This window comes from Marmota marmota, unplaced genomic scaffold, assembly GCF_001458135.2.
Source record: "Marmota marmota marmota unplaced genomic scaffold, marMar, whole genome shotgun sequence".
NCBI classification, from domain to species: Eukaryota; Metazoa; Chordata; class Mammalia; order Rodentia; family Sciuridae; genus Marmota; species Marmota marmota.
The window spans coordinates 473,301-493,045 of NW_025999932.1; the positions used below are offsets into that span (position 1 = coordinate 473,301).

The window sequence follows — 19,745 nt, forward strand, 5'->3', positions numbered from 1 at the left end:
TATTACCCTAGGTTTTCCTATTCTACTAGTGGAATCACAATGGATCAAACCAGAAGTCAGTCACAGACAACAGGAAATCAAACACTCTGAACATCCATGAACCAAGGGCAAAACCCGAAGGAAATCTTAAAAATTCACTTATTGAATGAAAATAAGAATATGACACATCAACACAAGTACGATGCAGCCCCACAGTGCTGAGAGGGAGCCTAACTATCTGCAGAGCCAAATAAACCCAAAGCCAACAGAAAGGAGTAACACGTCAAACAGGCTGTGGCTGAAGGCCCGCAGCAGGGAGGACTCCAAGCTGACCTGTGAAGGTGACCCAGGGGACCCGCCCATTCCTCACGGCTGCAGTGCCCCTCAGTGACAGCAGGGGGCACCCTGCAGCGGCTGGGCAGACTGTCTCTGGAGAAGTCCAAAGATGCGGGGCTCCCAGCAGAGGCCGGGCGTGGGCAGACGAATGAACACTGGTTCTGTACAACGTTTTCCAGAAAACACAAGAGGAAGGGACATTTCCCAAATCATTTTATGAACCTAAGATGACTCTCCATACTGAAACCACAGAGGGTGCATAACAGGAACTCCCCAGTCTCTGACTCAGATCCCCAAGACCTCAGGACACCAACCAACTGTTCACACAAAGAAAAAGCTAAGACACATCATGACCAAGTGGGTTCCTTCCAAGACGGTTCAACTCTTGAAAAGCAGAAGAGCCCACCATGTCACTCAACAAGGAAGTCACACCACCACACCAGTGGGGCCAAGGACAGGCCTCTGACAGAGCCCCACGCCATTCACGACGCTCTTGGGAAACCTGTCCACCTTGAGAAAGGGCTTCTACAGCCCACGCCAGCTCCACCCAGCGGGCAAACGGCTGGCTGCCCGGAGGCCGGGAACGCGGAGGCCAGGTCCCAGGCAGCAGTCAGAGCACAGAGGCAGAGAGGTGGGGGGCAAGCCTGCGGCAGGTCCCACAGCTCAAACTGGCTCCCCGCAGAGGGACGCCCCGCTGTTACCAGGCCCAACGAGGCACAGCTGCTCAGACACATGAACGGCAGCACACTGGCCAAGGCCAGGCAGTGTGTGTCCACCCCGGGCAATGCCCTTGCCTCAGTGGCTCCCACTCCCTGCAGCTGGACTTTCTCTGCTGGTGCTCCTGCTGGGAATCCAGGCACAGCACAACCTGCAGCCTCCTGGCCTAGCTCACCCCAGGTGGTGAGCCACGAAAACGCAGTCAGGAAGGCAGGGTTCCACTGGGGATGATGGTGACAACCGAGGCCACACGTCACGTGTGCACACGCGTGTTGCTCACCGTGTGCCCCCACGACCCTGAGGTAGGAACCCCACACTGCCACCATGAGCCAGGGACCCAGCGGAGGACAGTGAGGAAATACTGCTCACATCCCACAGCCAAGGAGCGATGGACTCACTGCAGCCTTCGTGGGCCAGTCTGAACGACAGCTCAAAGGCCACTGTGGGAAAGGCACGTGGAAGCAATCGTAAAAACAAACGTTGGAGCCAGAAAAGCAAAGTGTGCACCGACATTTACCTAAAGGACATTTACCTGGAGGACGGGGCTGCTCCCGCCTGTATGAGCGCCGGCATGACAGCGATGAACAGCCCCAGCTGCACGTCCTGCATCACCAGCATGCCCAGCAGCAGGGTGCTGTAGTCAACGTCACCTGCTGGAGAAAACGGCACTCCAACACTGGCCGCGACGGCACGCGGCCCCATCGGCACTCAGCCTCAGCACACTTGCACAGCACTTTAAACCAGTTTGTCTGTGGGTTGATACCAAGGCTTGAACTCAAGGCCCTTTACCCGAGCCCTATCCCCAGCCCTTTTGAGTTTTTATTTTGTGACAGGGTCTTGCTAAGTCGCTTGGGGCCTGAGTTGTGGAGGCTGTCCTGAACTTTCGATCCGCCTGCCTCCGCCTCCTTAGCAGCTGGGATTATACGTGTACACCACCAGGGCCAGCTTTGGGACAGCTTTGATAATCAAGAACAGGGGGCTCCTGGAAGCCAAGCTCACCAGGGCAGACCTGCACTCCCAGCTACTCTGGGCTGCGGCTGGAGAGCACTGGCGCCCGGAGCTCCAGGCCAGCCTGGGTCCCAGAGCGAGGCACTGACTCCAAAAATGAGATTTTAATATTTAAAACACTTCAGTACTTGATTTCCAAGAGATGTGGTGTCACGTTTTTTTTCTTTTCTTTTCTTCTCTTTCCTTTTTCTTTCTTTCTTGTCTTTTTTTTTTTTTTTTGAGACAAGGTTTTGCTGTGTTGCCCAGGCTGGCCTCAAACTCCCGGGCTAGAGCAATCCTCCTGACTCAGCCTCCTGCAAGCAACACGATACTATAAAAACTTTCTGTATGGACAATCACCAGATATTTCCTTTCTATAACTTACTTGTTATTTACATAAATACAGACAAACATCACCACAAAAAGAAGCCTCGGCAAAGATAATGATGGCAGGTGACCCCATGTCTGTGTCCTGGACACACAGGACGCCCGCGCTCTCCCCAGCCTGAGGGCCACGCAGACCTGTGTCTGTGTCCTGGACACATAGGACACCAGCGTCCTCCCCAGCCTGAGGGCCGTGCAGACCTGTGTCTGTGTCCTGGACACACTGGACGCCCGCGCCCTCCCCAGCCTGAGGGCCATGAAGCCCTGTGTCTGCATCCTGGACACACAGGACACCAGCGCCCTCCCCAGCCTGAGGGCCGTGCAGACCTGTGTCTGTGTCCTGGACACATAGGACACCAGCGCCCTCCCCAGCCTGAGGGCCGTGCAGACCTGTGTCTGCATCCTGGACATACAGGACGCCCGCGCCCTCCCCAGCCTGAGGGCCGTGAAGCCCTGTGTCTGTGTCCTGGACACACTGGACGCCCACGCACTCCACCCCCGGCCTGAGGGCTGCGCAGGCCCCGTCTGGCCAGGAGCCTGCCACATGAACTCCAGGCCTCCCTCCCCTGGCAGGATGCCCACAGGTGGGCTTGCCCTGGTCCTGACACAGGTGACGAGGCCACTGCACACTGCTCGTGGCCCACCTGCAGTGGGTGCCTTCACTGTGAAACACTGGACAGGAAGAGACACCTAGCACTGCGTGATGAGTAGCAGGCACTGTCCACTCCTGGGCACCAGCAATGCCATGGCCACAGGCCACCTCCCTAAGAGCCACTGCACCCAGACGCCTGCGCGGGCTTCCGGGGCGTGCTGAGCATGGCCCAGGCTTCACAAGGGCCCAGTGCCCAAGGCTGGGCTCCGCCCGCACCTGCTGGCCTCACCCCTTCTGCAACCTTCCAAGGACAGGAAGCCACTGGACTGCCTGGGGCAGCACCCAGTGCCCAGCCCACTCTCACTCTCTTGCTCCCACAGAGGACACTTCCTTGGCCATCCCTGTGCACTATGAGAGTCTCCCAGGAAACGTACCTGGGAAAGAAATTTTCTGTTCCAAAACGGCTCTCCACACCCAGCCAGGAGTTTGTTTTGTGTTTGGGGGTTTTTCTTAGAGCCACAGTAAAACCATGGACAGGAAGGTGGTCAGAGGGGCTGCTCTTGTGGGTGCGCGGTGGAGAGGGAGGTGGACATGCTGAAGGACTGGATTTGGACAGGAAGGTGTGACGGAGGTGCTCGGAGGTGCCCCTGCAGGGCTATTAGAAAAGGTAGTTTTAAGAAAGAAGCTTTGATTTACAGTAGCAGCAGAAAGCTCAAGAAACCTACAGTAAATCTCTCGAGATCTGGGTGACCTTTCCCGGGAAAGCCACAGTGTCGTTGAAGGCTTAACAGGCCAGTCCCCGCCTGTGATGCAGAGGCTCACCACACAAAGGCGGTGCTCAAACTCACAGTTCAAGTCGCAGGGTTTTTCATGGAACTGACCCCATCACATATTCAAAGAGCAGAAGGCCAGATCAGCCTGTGTGAAGAGCACCTGCAGGGGTCCCAGGGCGGCAGCGTGTCCCAGCTTCTGCACAGCAGACGGCTGAGAAGCAAGAGGAGGCGGGTGAATGAGAGGCGACGAGAGTCCTCGTGTGGAGAAGAGTGAGACTGGAGTCCTGCCCTGGATTACACCCCCACACGTTATGTATCGAACACCTGCACTGAAGAGCAGAGTGTCTGGTCTGTTAGGAGGAAACGCGGCAGAGAGTGAATTTGTTAAAACACAAAACAGATCCACAGAGAAGACACGATGTGCGTGGACCAGCAGGCTCTGCGACCTCCGTCAGAAGGCACTGCAGCCACAGGCTGGGTCTCTCTACATGATAAAGGATTGATCTCCAGAACGCATTCTGCACATCCAGACAGAAAGGTGACCTCTAGGAAACTCAGCAAGCGTCTCCTACAGGGTGCCAAGCCCGCGTGGGCCCCAGGAGGGGGACCAAAGCCCCTGTGGTGTATGCACACATCCCTCAGCTGGCAAAGGCTTCTGAGTGGGTGTCCAGCGCCCCAGTGAGAGCGAGTCCCGAGAGAGCAAGTCCCCAAGAGAGCAAGTCCCAGGCATGCCCAGGTGTCCTCGTGGAAGTCTCAGGGGGCCAACCGGCTCCATCACACCCTCCCACCTAACCGTGCCACAGGGGCACCTCCGACCACCTCCGTCACACCTTCCTGTCCAAATCCAGTCCTTCAGCATGTCCACCTCCCTCCTCTCCACCGCGCACCCACAAGAGCGGCCCCTCCAATCACCTTCCTGTCCATGGTTTTACTGTGGCTCTAAGAAAAACCCCCAAATACAAAACAAACTCCTGGCTGGGTGTGGTGGCACATGCCTCTGATCCCAGCAACTCAGGGGGCTAGCTAGGAAGAGCACAAGTTCAAGGCCAGTCTCAGCAACTTAGCAATGCTCTAAGCTAAGTGACTTAGTAATTAGGAAGACCCTGTCTCAAAGTGAAAAATAAAAAGGGCTGGTGATGTGGTCCATGGCTGAGCGCCCCTGGGTTCAATCCCTGGTACCAAAAAAACAAAACGAAACAAAAGACTTCCTTCCTAAAAGTTAGTGTGGCACCTGAGGAAGCTCTCCGCTCCACCCTGGGAGCGTCCCACACTGTCTGCGCTGCAGGACTGAGGGCAGCTGACACTCGAGGCTGTCTCTCCGGACACCCTGCATGCCCAGGCTCCAGCAGCCTCTCTGCTGGCTCCCGTGACGACCCTTCCCAGCACTCGGAGGTATTTCCACCGGCGTCTGCCACAGCGTCTGGAGACGGACCTGGCGCGTGCTGGCCTCCACACACCTGCCTTGCTGACAGGGGCCGGCTGCCCTGGGCAGTCACAGCTCTGCTGTCCTCACAGCGAGCTCACTTTCCTGTTGTTTGGGGACATGCTCTGAGTTGCTGCCACGCTGCAGCCTTCCTACCGTGCAGACGGGAGCTGCCGCCCGTCTGCGGGCACCGACCTCCCCACTGTCTCCCGTGCTACCTCGGATCTCGCTAAGCAAAGGCAGTTCCTTCCCTCACGTTTCCAGTGTTCCAAGCCCGTCTGTCCTTGCCTTTACCGGGCTGTGTTGTGGACGACGGTCACACTGGGACCAGCCCCGGAGTCTCCCGTGGGTGAGGACGGGCATGCTGCGACCCTGAGTCCTCACCCTGCGTCTCCCAGGCTCTCGCAGGGAGTGAGCGCACTCTCTCCCTCGTCTCTCCCAGCAACAGGCTCTCCCCTCAGGAGCTGGGTGCACACTGGGTGCACGGCCCTGGTCTCTGCCAACGTCCTCGCCCCAGCCCCTCGGTCCCTGCTCCCCGAGGGGGTCTCATGGTTTTTTATTGTAAATGTGAGGAAAATATCTCACAAAAACAACTTGGAGAAGATGTTTATTTTGTCTCATAGTTTCAGAGATCTCAGTCCATGATCAGCTGACGCCTCTGCCTACAGGGTGCCAAGGTCTGAGGAGAGGCAGAAGATCATGGCGCCGAAGGACCTGGCTGCGGCCCCTGCTCAGCTCATGGAAGCCGGGGTGAGTGTGTTTGAGTGTGTGTGTGTGTGTGTGTGTGCACACGTGTGCGTGCCAGGGACAGGCTGCACCATCATCCAAGGGCACACCCCTTGACCTTCGCTCTGCAGCCACGCCCACCTGCCTGCAGTCAGGTCCTAGTCCCTTCCAACCATCAACTGGTCATGTGTGACATGCTCTGAGAGGTCACAGCTCTGTGATCTGCTTGGTCCACCTCTGAACATTCCTATGTGGTCAACATGAGTTTTGGGGGGGCTACCACAGATCCAGACCATAACAGGGCTGTCCTAAGAACTGGCCCACAGGACCATCAGAGAGGCAGCCCCTCCAGCAGGGGCAGCTGGTCGACTCCCCATGGAGGGGCTGCCCCGTGGCCTGAGGCCAGGGCATCTGGCAGAAGTCAATGCACACTTTCAGCAGTAGGAACCCCCTGCAGGCCTCAAGGAGAGCCAGCTGGGGGTGCCCAGGCCCAGCACAGAGCAGCCATGGTCTTCACAGAGGTCAGCACGCCTCTGCAGTCCTCTTTTTTTTTTTTAACTTTCTTTTTAGTTTCTGACAGACCTTTACTTTATTGGTTTGTTTATATGTGGTGCTGAGAATCGAGCTCAGGACCTCAGACGTGCAAGGCCAGTGCTCCACCGCTGCGCCTAGCCGCGCCCCGGAAGTTCCCAGTTCCCGTTCCCTTCTAGTCCTGTGCTCTGGCTCTGGGTGAATTCACCAAGACACTCTGGCCTTATACTTACCGACTTACAAAGCAGGAGCAGAGCAGTCCCTGTTTACTTCATGGGCAAGTAGCTGGAAAAACTGGCCGGGCTGCCGGGGGGAAGAGGACGGAGGCAGAGCCTGTGTGGGGCCCTGGTGCTGGTCCTCTCACCAGTCCACAGGGAGCTCGATGCCAGCACTCAACATGCACAGAAGAAACCAAACCACACGGGAACTCACAGCCCCTCACCACCAAAGCCCCAGGTTTGCTCACGAGTGTCAAACCCTAATCCGTGCCCAGGACACTTCACAGCTGAAGCGGCCGACATTGACCTTGTTGGCCCATGGAGCCCTAGGACGTTCTGCAGGAGACTGGGTTGCAAGTCAGGGCAGCTTCGCTCAGGCCCTTAGGCTACCCAATCTGCAAGCACGGGAGGGCACCGTTCTCAGTCCAGGGGGAAGACCCAGGCCAGCCCTGGGCAGAACAGGAGCCTGAGCATGCGCTGCCCAGACAGTCCTGAGGAAGAGGAGGCTCACAGCTTCTCCTCACAGCTTCGACAATGAGCCCGTGATCCAAATCCACACCAGCGCCAACTACACGAGCCCCCTCACCTACCTTCTTTATCACTCCGGGCACTGCCTGCAAGGAACCTAGACACCAGGGGAGTGCTAGACAAGGACAGGCAGGTGGCAATGAAGACACTCTGAGTGGGTTTGATCTGCAGGAGGTGTCCCCACAGCAGGCCAAAGGCCGTCATCAGCAGGGTCATGTAGCATGGTCCTTGTAAGGATATCTTCCACACCTGGAATAAAGCACATGCAAGTCACATGTGTCCTAGTGACAGCCACCCGAACTCTTGCACCCACTGGGGCTGACCTTTGGGGAAGCAGCTTTGAAGCCACACCCGGCCACTCTGACCCCATACACAATCGACCCAGGATCACACACACAGGCAGGACAGCCGATCCTCAAGACCCTTGCAGGTTGGCTACAGGTCCTCCACCACACACCAACTCTCCAGTGATCAAGTCCCTAAATAAAAGGCAAACTCTCTATAGAACCTACGTACTGTCAGGAGCTGCCCTGGACAGGAGCCATGTACACACCTTTAAGTCCTGAGTAAAGAGGTACTGAACTGGTATTGCACCTGCAATGCAACTAGACGTCACCTCCACTGGGATAAGAAAGGTGCAGCTCAGGGAGCGGGGGTCACCCGATGGCGTTAAATTACACCCACCTGTTTGCTGAAATCCTACCCTTTTGCCCTTTTTTGGATATAATGTTTTATGTATTAGCTCCCCACATTAATAAAACCCACATTCAAGGAGAGCTCCTCTTTCTTGCCTGCCTTGCCCCCCCCAAGTGGGAGCCATGAGTGAGGAGGGGTCATTGAACTCAAAGAAAAAGGTACTTTCTGTGTCTGTGTCTTTTAGTCAGCCCAAATTCACTTGGAGTGACCCTGATTGATTTAATGGCATGTCCCCACAACATACATTCTGTAGACTGGGATTTGGGTGCTGGGATTGAACCGAGGGGCTCTACCACGAGCCGAATGTCCAGTGCTTTCTATTTTTTGAGAAAGGGCCTCACTAAGTTGCCAAGGCTGGCCTTGAACTTTCGATCCTCCTGCCTCAGCCTCCCGAGTCACTGGAATCACAGGTGTGTCTATGCTCAGCAGAAACCAGGTTGGACCCTCATGGGTTTGGATCTAGTTGAAGAGATGAGAAGGTGCTTATGAGTCCTGTAGGACGACAAACTAGAAACTGGTCTGCTCCCTCCAAGCACTGACCGTCTCCTCACTGCACGCACCCCATCGAACCAACCCGTCCTGCGCTCGGATCCCCACTGGTGGGGCCCTGGCAGTGCTGGCACGTGTGCAGCAGCAGGGCTGAGGCTGGCTGGAGGCCCCACGTGGAGCCACCGCGCAGCTCTCCCTGGGAACTCTGCAGCACAGACGCTCCTCACCCCTCCCCAGTCATTCTTCAGAAGTCAGGGAGGTTGGGGTCTCCAACCACAGCCGAGCAAGCCCAGTGATGCGAGGTCTCCCCAGCACAGACCACCTCCCAGCCCAGCCTGCATTTCTCCTGTGTGTGCGCGCGCGTGCGTGCGTGCATGAGTGTGTGACAATGCAGCAGCTCTGAGGTGGGACACTTGCAGGTGGGGCGTGGCTGGGAGGGATCCCTGGAGGGGCCTTGGGGTCTCACTGATTCTCTCCTGCTCTCTGCCTCCTGAGCTACAGCTCTCCTCCATCATGTCCTTCCACCACGATGCTCCGCTCGCTCAGGCCCAGAACAGGGCAGCAGTGAAGCCGGCCAACCACGGACTGGACCTCAGAAACCGTGAGCCCCAAACAAACTTGCTCCTCAGACTGCTCTGGTCAGGACTTCTGGCCATGGCGATGGAAAGCTGACTAATATGGAAGCCATCCAAGAAATGCAAACGCAGGCCACGGGCAGGGCTGCTGGAGGGCCTGCCACAGCGCAGGTGCACGGGAGCAAGACGGAGGAGGAGGAAGCCTAACTTCCACACCTGGAGACCCAGACCCACCCAGCGGGCAGCCCCTGATGGACCAGTAAGAGGTAAAACCTGGGAACCGTCCAAGCTGAGCTCAAAGGGCGACTGTGAGGCAGGGTGACTACAAACGCTGGTGGCCAGGATGGGAAGGCTGCGCTGCCTGGGTCCTCGGAGGCCTCCGTAGCTGCTGCTTCAGGAGCGCCTGCAGCACTCGCTGGCGGGCAGAGCCACCTGCTGCGCCAAGTTCGTCCTCTCTCATGGAGAACACGGGGACTACCTGTGAAGGCAGCAGCAACCTTCTGCAGCTCGAGGCCACGGGAGGTTCCCGGCAATGAGAACCAGGGTCAAGGTGCCGTCCAGGCCTGGGGCTGCCCATCCAGGCCTGGGGCTGCCCCCACTGAGAGCAGCAAAGACTTGAGGATGGCAACAGCTGAGCTGCGGACGCCGTGGGAACAGGGTGAGAAGCACTGGCAGCCCAGCCTTGGCTCAGAGTGGGCACACGGGAGCCGGGCTTGGTCCAGCATCTTACACTCCATAGCGGTGCCCCAAGCCCAGCACCTCTACCAACAGCCTGCAGCCCCCCTCCCAGCCCAGCACGCCTACCAACAGCCTGCAGCCCCACCTCCCCACCCACCCTGCACCCCAGCCCAGCACCTACCAACAGCCTGCAGCCCTCCTGCCAGCCCACCCCGCAGGCGATGAAAAGCACATGGTCGCCAGGCACCTGGCTTCATGCTGCTCCCAACTACCCGACCACCCCTGCCAACTGCCTGCGGTTGCTTCACCTGGAACACTATGTTAGAAAAATATGAGACAGGAAAATTTACGGGCAGAAGAAACTTTGATCTCCCAAATTTTTAGGAGACTGATATCCACAAGGTTTAGTTAGACTCATAATGTCCTTCTTCCGGGTAGCAGAAGCAGGACCCCCTGAAGCCAGAATTAGATAAGCAATCAGTACAGACAAGTAAATTGATCAGTTGGATCAAGGAGGCCAGTTCTGAGTGCGTCTGGAAGTTGGAGACTGTCCCCTGAGGGACTGAAATGCCTTCAGAGCCCTTCCTCCACCCTGATCCAGAACCTGCCCCAGCTCCAACCTGTGGCCAAGGTCACCTGTCCCAGGAGTTGCCCCTCCCTAAAGGGAGCTATAAGGCCAAAGTCAAAGTGTCTAGGGCTGCTCCACCCTGTCCTTCCCCTCAGCCCACCTGGTTCCCACCTTTGGGCCTCCGACCGAGCATCCCTGGGCACTCCTGGCCTGGTCACGTAACAGGAGGGAGAGAGATGAGGGGAGAGGGCAGGAGAGCAAAGGAAGCCCGGGACATGTGAGCAGGCAGGACACCTCGCTCCTGGGGACACCAGGACAGCAGCTGTGGCCCCTCCCCTCCCAGGAGAGTCACCTAGACCCTTCTTAAGTAAGCCCTGCTTCGTGGGCAGCCTCAAGGGCCTCTCTAGTGTTCTCCTTCCACACTGGGGAGCAGGACACTCTCCTATGACCGTCACCGTACCTGGCAGTATCACCTCCCCTCGCTGGCTCTCAGCTGCCCCTGGCCCTGGAGGCGCTGGTGAGGCACCACAGCAGGCCCAGGAGCCCACCGTGCTGGAAGCCGAGGCCTCACGCTCCGAGCCACGCAAGATGACACCAGAGGCAGACGGCCACTCTGCTGATGCAGGGCACCCCAGAGACCCTTACCCATTGGCCTGCCCCACGCCCCCTCACAACACACTCCAGAAAACTCACAGGAGGAACGGCCACTTATAGGACCCAAGAAAGAGGTCAGCTTTCTTTAAACTCCGAGTTTGGAAATTAAACCAACAAGGGTTCTCAGGTTGGAAGCAGAGGAAGCCAGACAAGCCCCAGAAGGGAGCAGTGGGGAAAGGGCGGTCCCGGAGCCTCGCCAGGAAGCAGGACTTACAGCGCGTGGCCTGGGAGCAGAGGGAGATGGGAGAGCCAGAAAGGGCTTAGGAACCAGGGGCTGCAGTAGCAGGTGGGAGACAGGTGTAAAGGCCCAGAACTCTGGAAAGCAAACAAGCCTCTAAAAGTTTACTTTTCCTTGGATAAAGGAGTGATGCTATGGCCACAGACAATTCAGGCAATGGAGGGGCATGGCGCCTGCCATCATGCCCCACCCTGCTCCCCACACATCTCTGCTCCCTTGGTGGCCACCATGTCCGAGCCCACCTTTATGACAGTCTTGTTGTGCAGCCCAGGCTGGCCTCAAAGTCGTACCCTCCAGGTGCGTGGGACCATGGGTGCATGCCACAACCCCAGGCTCATCTCTTCTTAAGGTCAGAGCTACAACAAAGTCTCTTCTTTGTTCTTGTGACAATGGGCATATAACCTTCCCAAGTCGTTATGCCACGGTGTGACTGGCCACCAGATTCAGGCTGAACCTGCAGTGCGAGGAGCTCAGACTCCGGGTGAACCTTCTAAATGTCTTTTGAGTGGTTCCTTCCTGTAAGGATGGCCTTAGGCCTTAGCCTAAGCAAGTCCATTTTAAAACTCCATTTTAAAATAAAACTGCAGTCTCACCAGGCAAGCCACAGAGCCCAGGTAAGAGAGTGAAGTCACATGTCATTTGTCATAACCCTGATAAGAGTCAAAAGTGTGATATCAGGGCAGAAACCACCAAACCACATGTCCTGACTCTAAGAATGAAAGTTGTCACTAAGAAACCTGGTAACAGCTGATAGGGACCCAAAGGATGCGCAGAAGCTCCAAGATTTAGTATGAATAATGGAACAAAAGGACATTCAGCCAGCTGACACTGACGCACACAGCCTGAGAGCCTGGTGAGCACCTGGACAGACAGCCCAGCTCTTCTCATCATCTGCCTGATCCTCTGCGTTGTCCTCACGGCTCTCAAACTCTACAGCAGCCTCCTGACCTGGTGAGAACAGCGACCTCTCCTTACACCCTCTCCTCACCAACCGTCAGCTCCACCCCAGGAGAAGCTATCGGTTCCTGGCCTGGGCGCTGTGGTCTGAGTAGACACCTGCTGGGTTTAAGACCTAAGACTCAAGACTTTAAATCTAGCACTTAAGCTCAGCCTGCAGAGGGACTGTCTGTGATAGGTCTGTCGTGACTAAGTGTGTTTGCAGTGCTTAGAGTTAACCAAGAATTGCTTGCTTTGAACTGATTATGTCTACTGCAGTGCCCAGCATTAAGGATTGTCATTCCCTGATTAAGAACCTATAGTGAAACTGTATTGAGTGATTTTGAGTGAATAAAGCATTGAAAATGGCAGATGTCGCACTTTGCCCATCGCAACACTTCCTCGGGTGGAGACCTGGGAAAAGGATCAGGTCGGAGGCTCTAGAGCTAATGGGAGACAGAGGGCAAGGGCAGTGGGTGGCGAGGTCCTCCCTCCTTACCCTGCACGGACAAGTGTGACTTTCTTTTGGATGCCTATGATGTTCACTGTATCCCCACCACCTTCAATGGCTTTTTTCATCTCAAAGCATCTGCTGAAAACCTGAGCGTCTTCACGGCCCGTGGTGGGACTCCCCCCCAGGGAAGCACTGACTAGCCGTCTGTGGTGTTCCACCCCAAAGTCTGGCACCTTCTTGGAAGGGCCCACATATTAAGGTGGAACATTATTTCTTGACCTTAGCCACAGGAAAGTTAACTTCATTTATTAGATCTTAACTTTAACAAATGGAACATTTTTTATCTTTAGAAACTTATGCCCTAAAAATAGTATATCAGACTAAAATAACACGTTCTATCCTAAAAATATGAAATTCAACAGCCAAGTTGTCATTGAACACCGGACATGACAAGCCACATGGTGCTAAGACACAGCCTCACCTTTCTCAGCTTCTCCGGGGAGAACTCCAGGCCAACGAGGAAGAGACTGAAGAAGACCCCGAACTCTCCCAGAGTCTCCACCTGGACCATGGACTGCAGAGCAAGGGTGGAGAGGCTGTGTGAGTCCAGGCCTCCAGGGAAAGCCCCCACACCCACCCTGGTGCTGGTCCCCGGCAGGAAGCCCCCAACACTGGTACTTTAAAAGAGAACAATTCCTGGAATTTCTCCTACATCTGACGAGTTCTGCCCTCCGGGTCTTCCCCTTGTCTTGATTCACAGAGAAGCATGCTTCTCTCCGCTGTCTGCAAGCTGCTCTGGGCCTCCCCAGCACTGTTCACTGGCCACCTCTGGGATGAGGAGGCAGCTCACTCAGCGCTGCTCGCTCTTGGCTCCTGTTAGGGCCGAGCAAGTCCCTGCAGATGTATCTTCCCCCGAGTTCAATGCCCACATCCACAGTGTTGGTGAACAGCTTCTGTGACTGCTTTGACTCTTCATTTGGTATTTACTTTTAATGTTGTCACTAGATAAATACATAGCACAAAATATGTGATGTCTCTGAACTGGTGACTAACAGTTCAATCCTTTTTTTTTTTTCTTGGTATTGGGGATTAAACCTACAGGTGCTTAACCACTGAACCACATTCGCAGACCTGTTTATTTTTTAGAGACAGGGTCTCACTAAGCTGCTGAGGTTATCTTTGAACTTGCCACCCTCCTGCCTCAACCTCCAGAGATGCTGGGATACAGGTGCCCAGCTCCATCTTTTAAAATGCTCCCATGGCACTGTCCTGACCCACTGAGCTGGCCTCACAGGTCAAGACCCCTTCCTGTTGTGACTGGCACCCCGCCGTCTGCCTTTCTCAGCTGCTGAGTGCTGCTTGGTGCTCTTCTTGGCGCTGTGGGTGAACCTCAGCTGCCGACAGAGCGCCTCCCTGCACTGGCTGGCAAACCCAGCCCTGCCCTTACCCACATCCAACTGCTCTCTCTCACTTCTCTTCCCGTTCCCTGATTGTGCTGTGACTCCAAAACAACAACCTGAACTCGGGAGTGGAAGCCTGAGCCCCCTGCACAGGGGCCTTTCCCACTCCTACAAGGTGCTCCTGGATGGCCATCTGCAACCACGCCTCCTTCCTCAGTGCCGCAACTTAGCGAGATCAGCGTCTGCAGCTCCAGGCCCTTTGCCTTGAGCCTGCTCCCGCCATCTCTGCTGAGGAGGAAGAGGGCACCGTGTCTGCCTGGACTTGCTGACGCCTGGAAGGGTGGGATGAGGCAGGAAGCTCCCGCCTGCAGCCTTCCCTGCTGCTGAGCCGCACTCGGTGCCAGTGCAGAAAGCCACACTGAGGGCTCTCTGTGCTGCCAAGGGGCGAGCAGCCTCCATGTGGCCCTGCGTCAGGTCAGCTGACAGCTCCCGGCTGAAGGCGCTGGCAGGCAGCTCTGCGGCTGGCCAGGGCCACCTGCTGCTCAGAGGAGCCCCAAATGGTCCCTCTTCAGACCCTTTCTGCTATGTCGGAAAAATCAGAGGTTCAAGGCGTACCAGTCACTAGTGGGGGAGCAGGGCTCCTCACCCCACGGCCCCGGACACACCAGCAAAGCTGGGGGACGTTTGTGGCTCATCTTTAGCCTCCTGGGATGTTGAGTGTGCTCAGATGACACGCTGGGAGGCCACAAGGCTTGGGACCCTTCCTTGCTGTCAGAGTGTTCACCTGTGACAAGCAGCAACTGGTCTGTGAGCAGCTCTGGCAAGAGCAGCCCGGGCCCTGCTGCCCTGGCAACGGGGCCACAGGCGCTCCTGGTGTACGTTGAGGACTGCACAAGCACAGGAGGGACCCAGCCCTTCCAACAGCTTGGCGCCTGAGGACGTCTGGGTGACTGGAAACAGAACGTTGAGGCTGATGACCATGGAGGCCAACGGCTGCCTTCTGCCCAGCGGCCCCTTCGTTATGGAGGGCAATGCCTCCAGCTCTAGGGTGTGTTCCTGGCCCGGGGTGAGGACGGCTCTTCACTGACTCCAGTTCAGAGCTCTTGTCTGTGTGTCTCTCTGTCCTGTCCGGTATCAGAACAGTCAAGTTTTATTCTTACCTTGATGCTGTTCAGTCCTGAAGGCCCCAGAAGCACACCACAGATGATGTACCCAAACATGGTGGGCAGCCCTATTGCTGTGCACAGCCAGCCACAAGGTAAGGACAGCACTCCTATGGAGACAATGTCCTAGAGCGGAACAGATAAGCACAGATCAAGGCGATGGGTGGGCTGGGACGGCAGGATGACGGCCAGCCCCTTACAGGAACCAGCAGACAACAGGACTGAGAGGTTTTATACTGCTGTGTCTGCAGCAGAGCGCAGCACACCGTGTCGGGAGCAGAGGAGCCAGCTCTGGATCGTCCTGCTCACGCCCCACAGCATGCTCCACGTCTCCCAGCCCTGGACTCCACCCATTCCTGGCCTCAAAGCCCTTGCAGATGGGGTCCTCCCTATGACTCTCCTGCTTGTCACCCACACGGGCAAGTCTTCCACAGGTGTCAGAACCATTGGGTGAGAACTTACTGGGAGCAGGCTGTTCACAGTCTCAAACACACCCCCAGACGCGACTTACTCATGGCAACGGGAGAAAGGGACTGCTGTGAAGGAGGCACGGAGTTGCTCTACGGACATGGCCTGTTCTTTCACAATCAAGGACAGCAGGACACAGTCCCGGGCCAGCGCCTGGGAGGAGCCCTCTTCCCTGGAACCGAGGCCACGCCTCTCTGTTTGGTTTCTGTTCCTTGCAAGGCTCTGCCTTAAGAGTTCTGTGGAGATCTGAGCTTATCTGATCCCTCCAGGCCACCTGGAGGGTGCACTCCACTCCAGACTGGGCCAGCTTCCTGGGAGGACACAAATCTACATCCGTCTACCTGGAATGCAACGCCCTGTGCCCCACGTCCACACTTCTCTGCCTCAAAGGGCTTTCTCTTTTATAGAAAAGAGTTTGTTTTCTTTAACCTCAGGTTATAATTTTAGATGGCGCCTTGCTATGTTGCTAGACTGGTCTTAAACCCCTGGGCTCCAGCAATCCTCCTGCCTCAGTCAACCGCTCAAACAGGTCTCAGACACCGAGAGCTTTAATCTCATGATGGTCACTCCAAACTTCAGAAAGTCCTCCAAATTCTCCAAAACAGAATCAAATTTCATCTTAAATGTCAAAATGCCTTTTTCCTTTAGAAACAATTAACTAAGGGATGCTGTCTTGAAGCCCAGCATGGGACGCCAGCATTCTCTGGCAGGAGGAAGGCTGTGCACCACCCCCCTCCGAGGGGGCCCCGCATCAGGTCAGGCCTGCTGACTGCCCAGCGAGATGGGCGGGTGGCCTCAGCTTGCCTTTATGAAGTGGTGGTCTGCACGTGGAATGGTGGCGTCCCGGGGCTTCGTGAGGACATACTGGTTATTCTGGGAGTCGATCAGCATGCTCAAGCCCAGGCCCTCCTCCACATCCCGCTTTGTGATGTTCTGCTTGGAACTGGCCTCTTCCTCCTCCACCCGCAAAACTGCCTCAAAGTTGACCCCTTTGACCTGTGAGAGTGACCAATATCATGCAATCAGAATCATGTTGATGCTTTTGCAGTCAACATCAAGAGGAAAGAACATACATCAAGGTAGACGTGTTCACATTGTGTCTAACAAGACAGAAGACCACCAGCATGATGAAGGCACTCGCTCAATGAAGCATTTCTGGGCAGAAGCAGCCGCTGCTACTTCCAGACATCCGCTTGACCTGATGCAGGGCACACGCTCACACTTGACCCCAGAAACTGAGAATTTAAATATCAGTTTCCGTTTCTTTCTCTCCACCCTTTCGTGGGTCCACCCCTAGACCCACAGCCAGTTCTCAGCTGGCCTTGATCTCGCCCCAGGGTCTTAGCCTGTCAGAACTGAGCAGCTGGAACCTGCTTCCTCTGATCAGGAAGGAACCCTCCAAGCCTCCTGAGGCTACAGTCCCAAGCCCCGTGAGTGGCCAAGCTGGGCTGGCAGTGAGTGCCGGGGGCGAAGGAGCAGGTTGGCCGCCCACTCCTGCAGCCCCTGCCAGAGTACCAGCGTGTCGCTCGCAGACCCTGAGACATAGCCGAACCGATGGCCAGGCCCAGCAGCTCGGCTCGCAGGGCAGAGGCGCCGGAAGGCAGCTTACTGATTTGTTGTCATCGAAGGCATGCTCCTCTATCTCCTCCTCTAAGCGATCTGCCGCCCTCCTCACGTCCTCGAGGATCTCGTCCAGCATGGAGAGGCTCTTGTTCTGATGCTGCATGTGCTTAAGGGCTTCCACCTGATGTTTTTCTGCGGCGAGAAGTTCCACATACTCGGTCTCTTCCTATTTGTTCGTAGGAAAGGGCAAGATACATTACAAGAAAAACCAGGAGGGGACTCATCTGCTCAGGGTCCTGGTGACTAGACCCACCACCGGTGCTCCAGGTCAATGCCCCACCGCTGCACTGTGACTGACTGTCCAGCAAAGGAGGTCAAGCATCCCAAACACAGGGAGCTTCGGAATGTGCAGGGACAGCATCTGCACCCCAGGGAAGGCCGTGTCCACTGCAGGTGGGTCCAGCTCAGGGAAATCGTCTGCACCTCCACCCTGGGGAAGGCAGTGTCCACTGCAGGTGGGTCCAGCTCAGGGAGAGCATCTGCACCTCTACCCCAGGGAAGGCAGTGTCCCCTGCAGGTGGGTCCAGCTCAGGGACAGCATCTGCACCTCCACCCCTGGGAAGGCAGTGTCCACTGCAGGTGGGTCAAACATCCCTTAAGGTCACCTCACAAACTGCCGAGTGCTGCCGCTCAGGAAGCACATCCCTGCCTGAAAGCCAGCAGCAACACCTGGTGTGTAGCTACCTCTGGGATTTCTACAGCAGGATGTGGTCCCATCCCATCAGACAGGGGCGACTAACGGGTCCAGAAAAACACGTAAAGTAGAAAGTGTTGGTTATTTGGGACACTCATGGGCAGTGCTGGTCATCACGCTTAGTAAACATACTTTACATAACCCTAGTCAACTGATAACCTTACTTTTAAAACGTTTTCTCATGTTTCAAGAAGGGAACCTGGCTGGGACAGAGCCGTGGCCAGCTACCACAGCAGTGTGGCTCTTTTGTGATTGCTGTAACCCCTGTCCCTTCCCAAGTGCCCCAACGGTGGCTGCTGACACCCTGGAGGACCACAGAACCCTGAGGCATGACAGGCACAGGCTGAAGCATGCAGGGTGTCACATGGCCTACAATTCTGGACTGTGGCCACCAGACTCACAAGTCTTCTCCCTAACAGACGACTGCAAACCTGGAGTCCACCGGAATTCCTCTTATAACCAAAGGGTCGGGGCTGGAGTTGTAGCTCAGTGGTACAGTGCTTGCCTAGCGTGTGTGGGGCACTGGGATCAATTCTCAGCACCACATCGAAATAAAATAAAGGTCCTTCAACAAATTAAAAAATATTAAAACAAACAAAAAAAGGGTCTTAGCACCTCGACTGTCCCAAGGTTGAAACATGGGCAATAGGCAGGCAGCAACAGGCAGGCAGCCAAGTCAGGTCACTGAATGCCTTGATTTGAATGCTTGTCTGACTGATGTATCCTACCAAAAAACACCCTTGTTTTGGTGACAGTCATAAGAAAGTTATATCTCCTTTCAAGCCGTGACAGCCTGAGGTCTTCCATGAAGGGGAAGTGGCACTTGCTCATCGGAGCCTGGGTGTGGCGCCTGGCAAGCTGCAGGTGCTCGGCAGTGCCTGTGGAAACACTGGCACAGTGGCCCCCTTTAGAAGCACACTTGGTCCAAAGCCTCACCTCACGTGCACACATCTGTTTATAAGTATTTTTATATTTTTGTTTTTGTTGTAAGGCAATGAAGAACACAGGCTTCACTCAGAAAAGAATATGGCAAGAGACCCAGGTCACAGCTGCAGCCAGCATCCCTCAAGGACGATGGCACTGTGTTCTGAGAAGTGCCTGGAAAGGCAACTCTGCCGCTGCACGTAGGCCAGAATCCTTGCACACACTGGGCTGGTCAGGGAGTCACTGGTGGACACTCTCAGGCCCACTGCAGGTGGCCGAGCCCTCACAGGAGCGCAAGGCTGCAGGCATTCCCGCCCATCAGTGCTCAGCCAGACTCGGGGATCTCCACAACAGAGTGCTGAAGGGCTGGCCTCTCCTAGAAGTGACTGGCACCCCAGAGGCTCCCGAGACCCCCCGCCCCACCCCAGATCACAGCTCTGGGCAGGACTGGCCACATGGCTGACCTTGATGGCGGCCTCCCGTAGGGCCTCCAGCCGCTGCCTGCTGCTCTCCTTCATGTTGACCACGTCTCTGTAATCCCCCTGCAGGGCTCTCTGCAGCCCGTGGATGGCCTGGAAGACGGAATTTTCACTTTCATTCAGTTCTTTCTGGAAAATCTCAAACGTGTGCACCTGGAACAGCTTCTCTTCATCTGACAGGCCAGCATCTTTTTCCACGGCTCTGATAGCACTCTTCAGCTTGTTGAGAACAACACTCTTCTGCCGAAGGAGCCCGGTGAGCTTCCTGCAGCTGTCCAGGGCCCACTGCCTCCTCTGGGCGGCAGGTGCTCCCTTGCCGCGGTGCAGCTTGATGGCATGTTTTGCCACCTCCGCATGCTCTGTGGCACTTGCCACCAAGCAGAGGGCCAGGAGCAGCATCCAGAAGAGACTCTCTTCCAAGGCCCTCATGGTCCCAGCACAGCAAGGGCTCCAGACGGCAGCTCGGGTCAGGCTGCATCTTACATGCACATTTTCAGCTGAAAAACAGATTT

General features: G+C 56.0%; 1 protein-coding gene across 5 annotated transcripts in view; it reads right to left on the reverse strand.

The window, feature by feature from the left end:
* Nucleotides 1–19,745, reverse strand: part of Tmco3 (transmembrane and coiled-coil domains 3) — a 35,019-nt gene that overhangs the window by 10,884 nt on the left and 4,390 nt on the right. For 2 of the 5 annotated variants that reach the window (XM_015484046.1, XM_048800575.1), the window contains exons 2-8: nt 19,219–19,730; nt 17,123–17,302; nt 16,318–16,509; nt 15,043–15,171; nt 12,964–13,056; nt 7,257–7,443; nt 1,565–1,685 (exon numbers count right to left, since the gene is read on the reverse strand). In XM_015484046.1, coding sequence (XP_015339532.1) covers nt 1,565–1,685; nt 7,257–7,443; nt 12,964–13,056; nt 15,043–15,171; nt 16,318–16,509; nt 17,123–17,302; nt 19,219–19,662 — 1,346 coding nt within the window. In that variant the 5' untranslated portion in view covers nt 19,663–19,730. The remainder of the gene's footprint in view (nt 1–1,564; nt 1,686–7,256; nt 7,444–12,963; nt 13,057–15,042; nt 15,172–16,317; nt 16,510–17,122; nt 17,303–19,218; nt 19,731–19,745) is intronic. The other 3 variants (XM_015484047.1, XM_048800574.1, XM_048800573.1) reach the window with 3 other exon arrangements.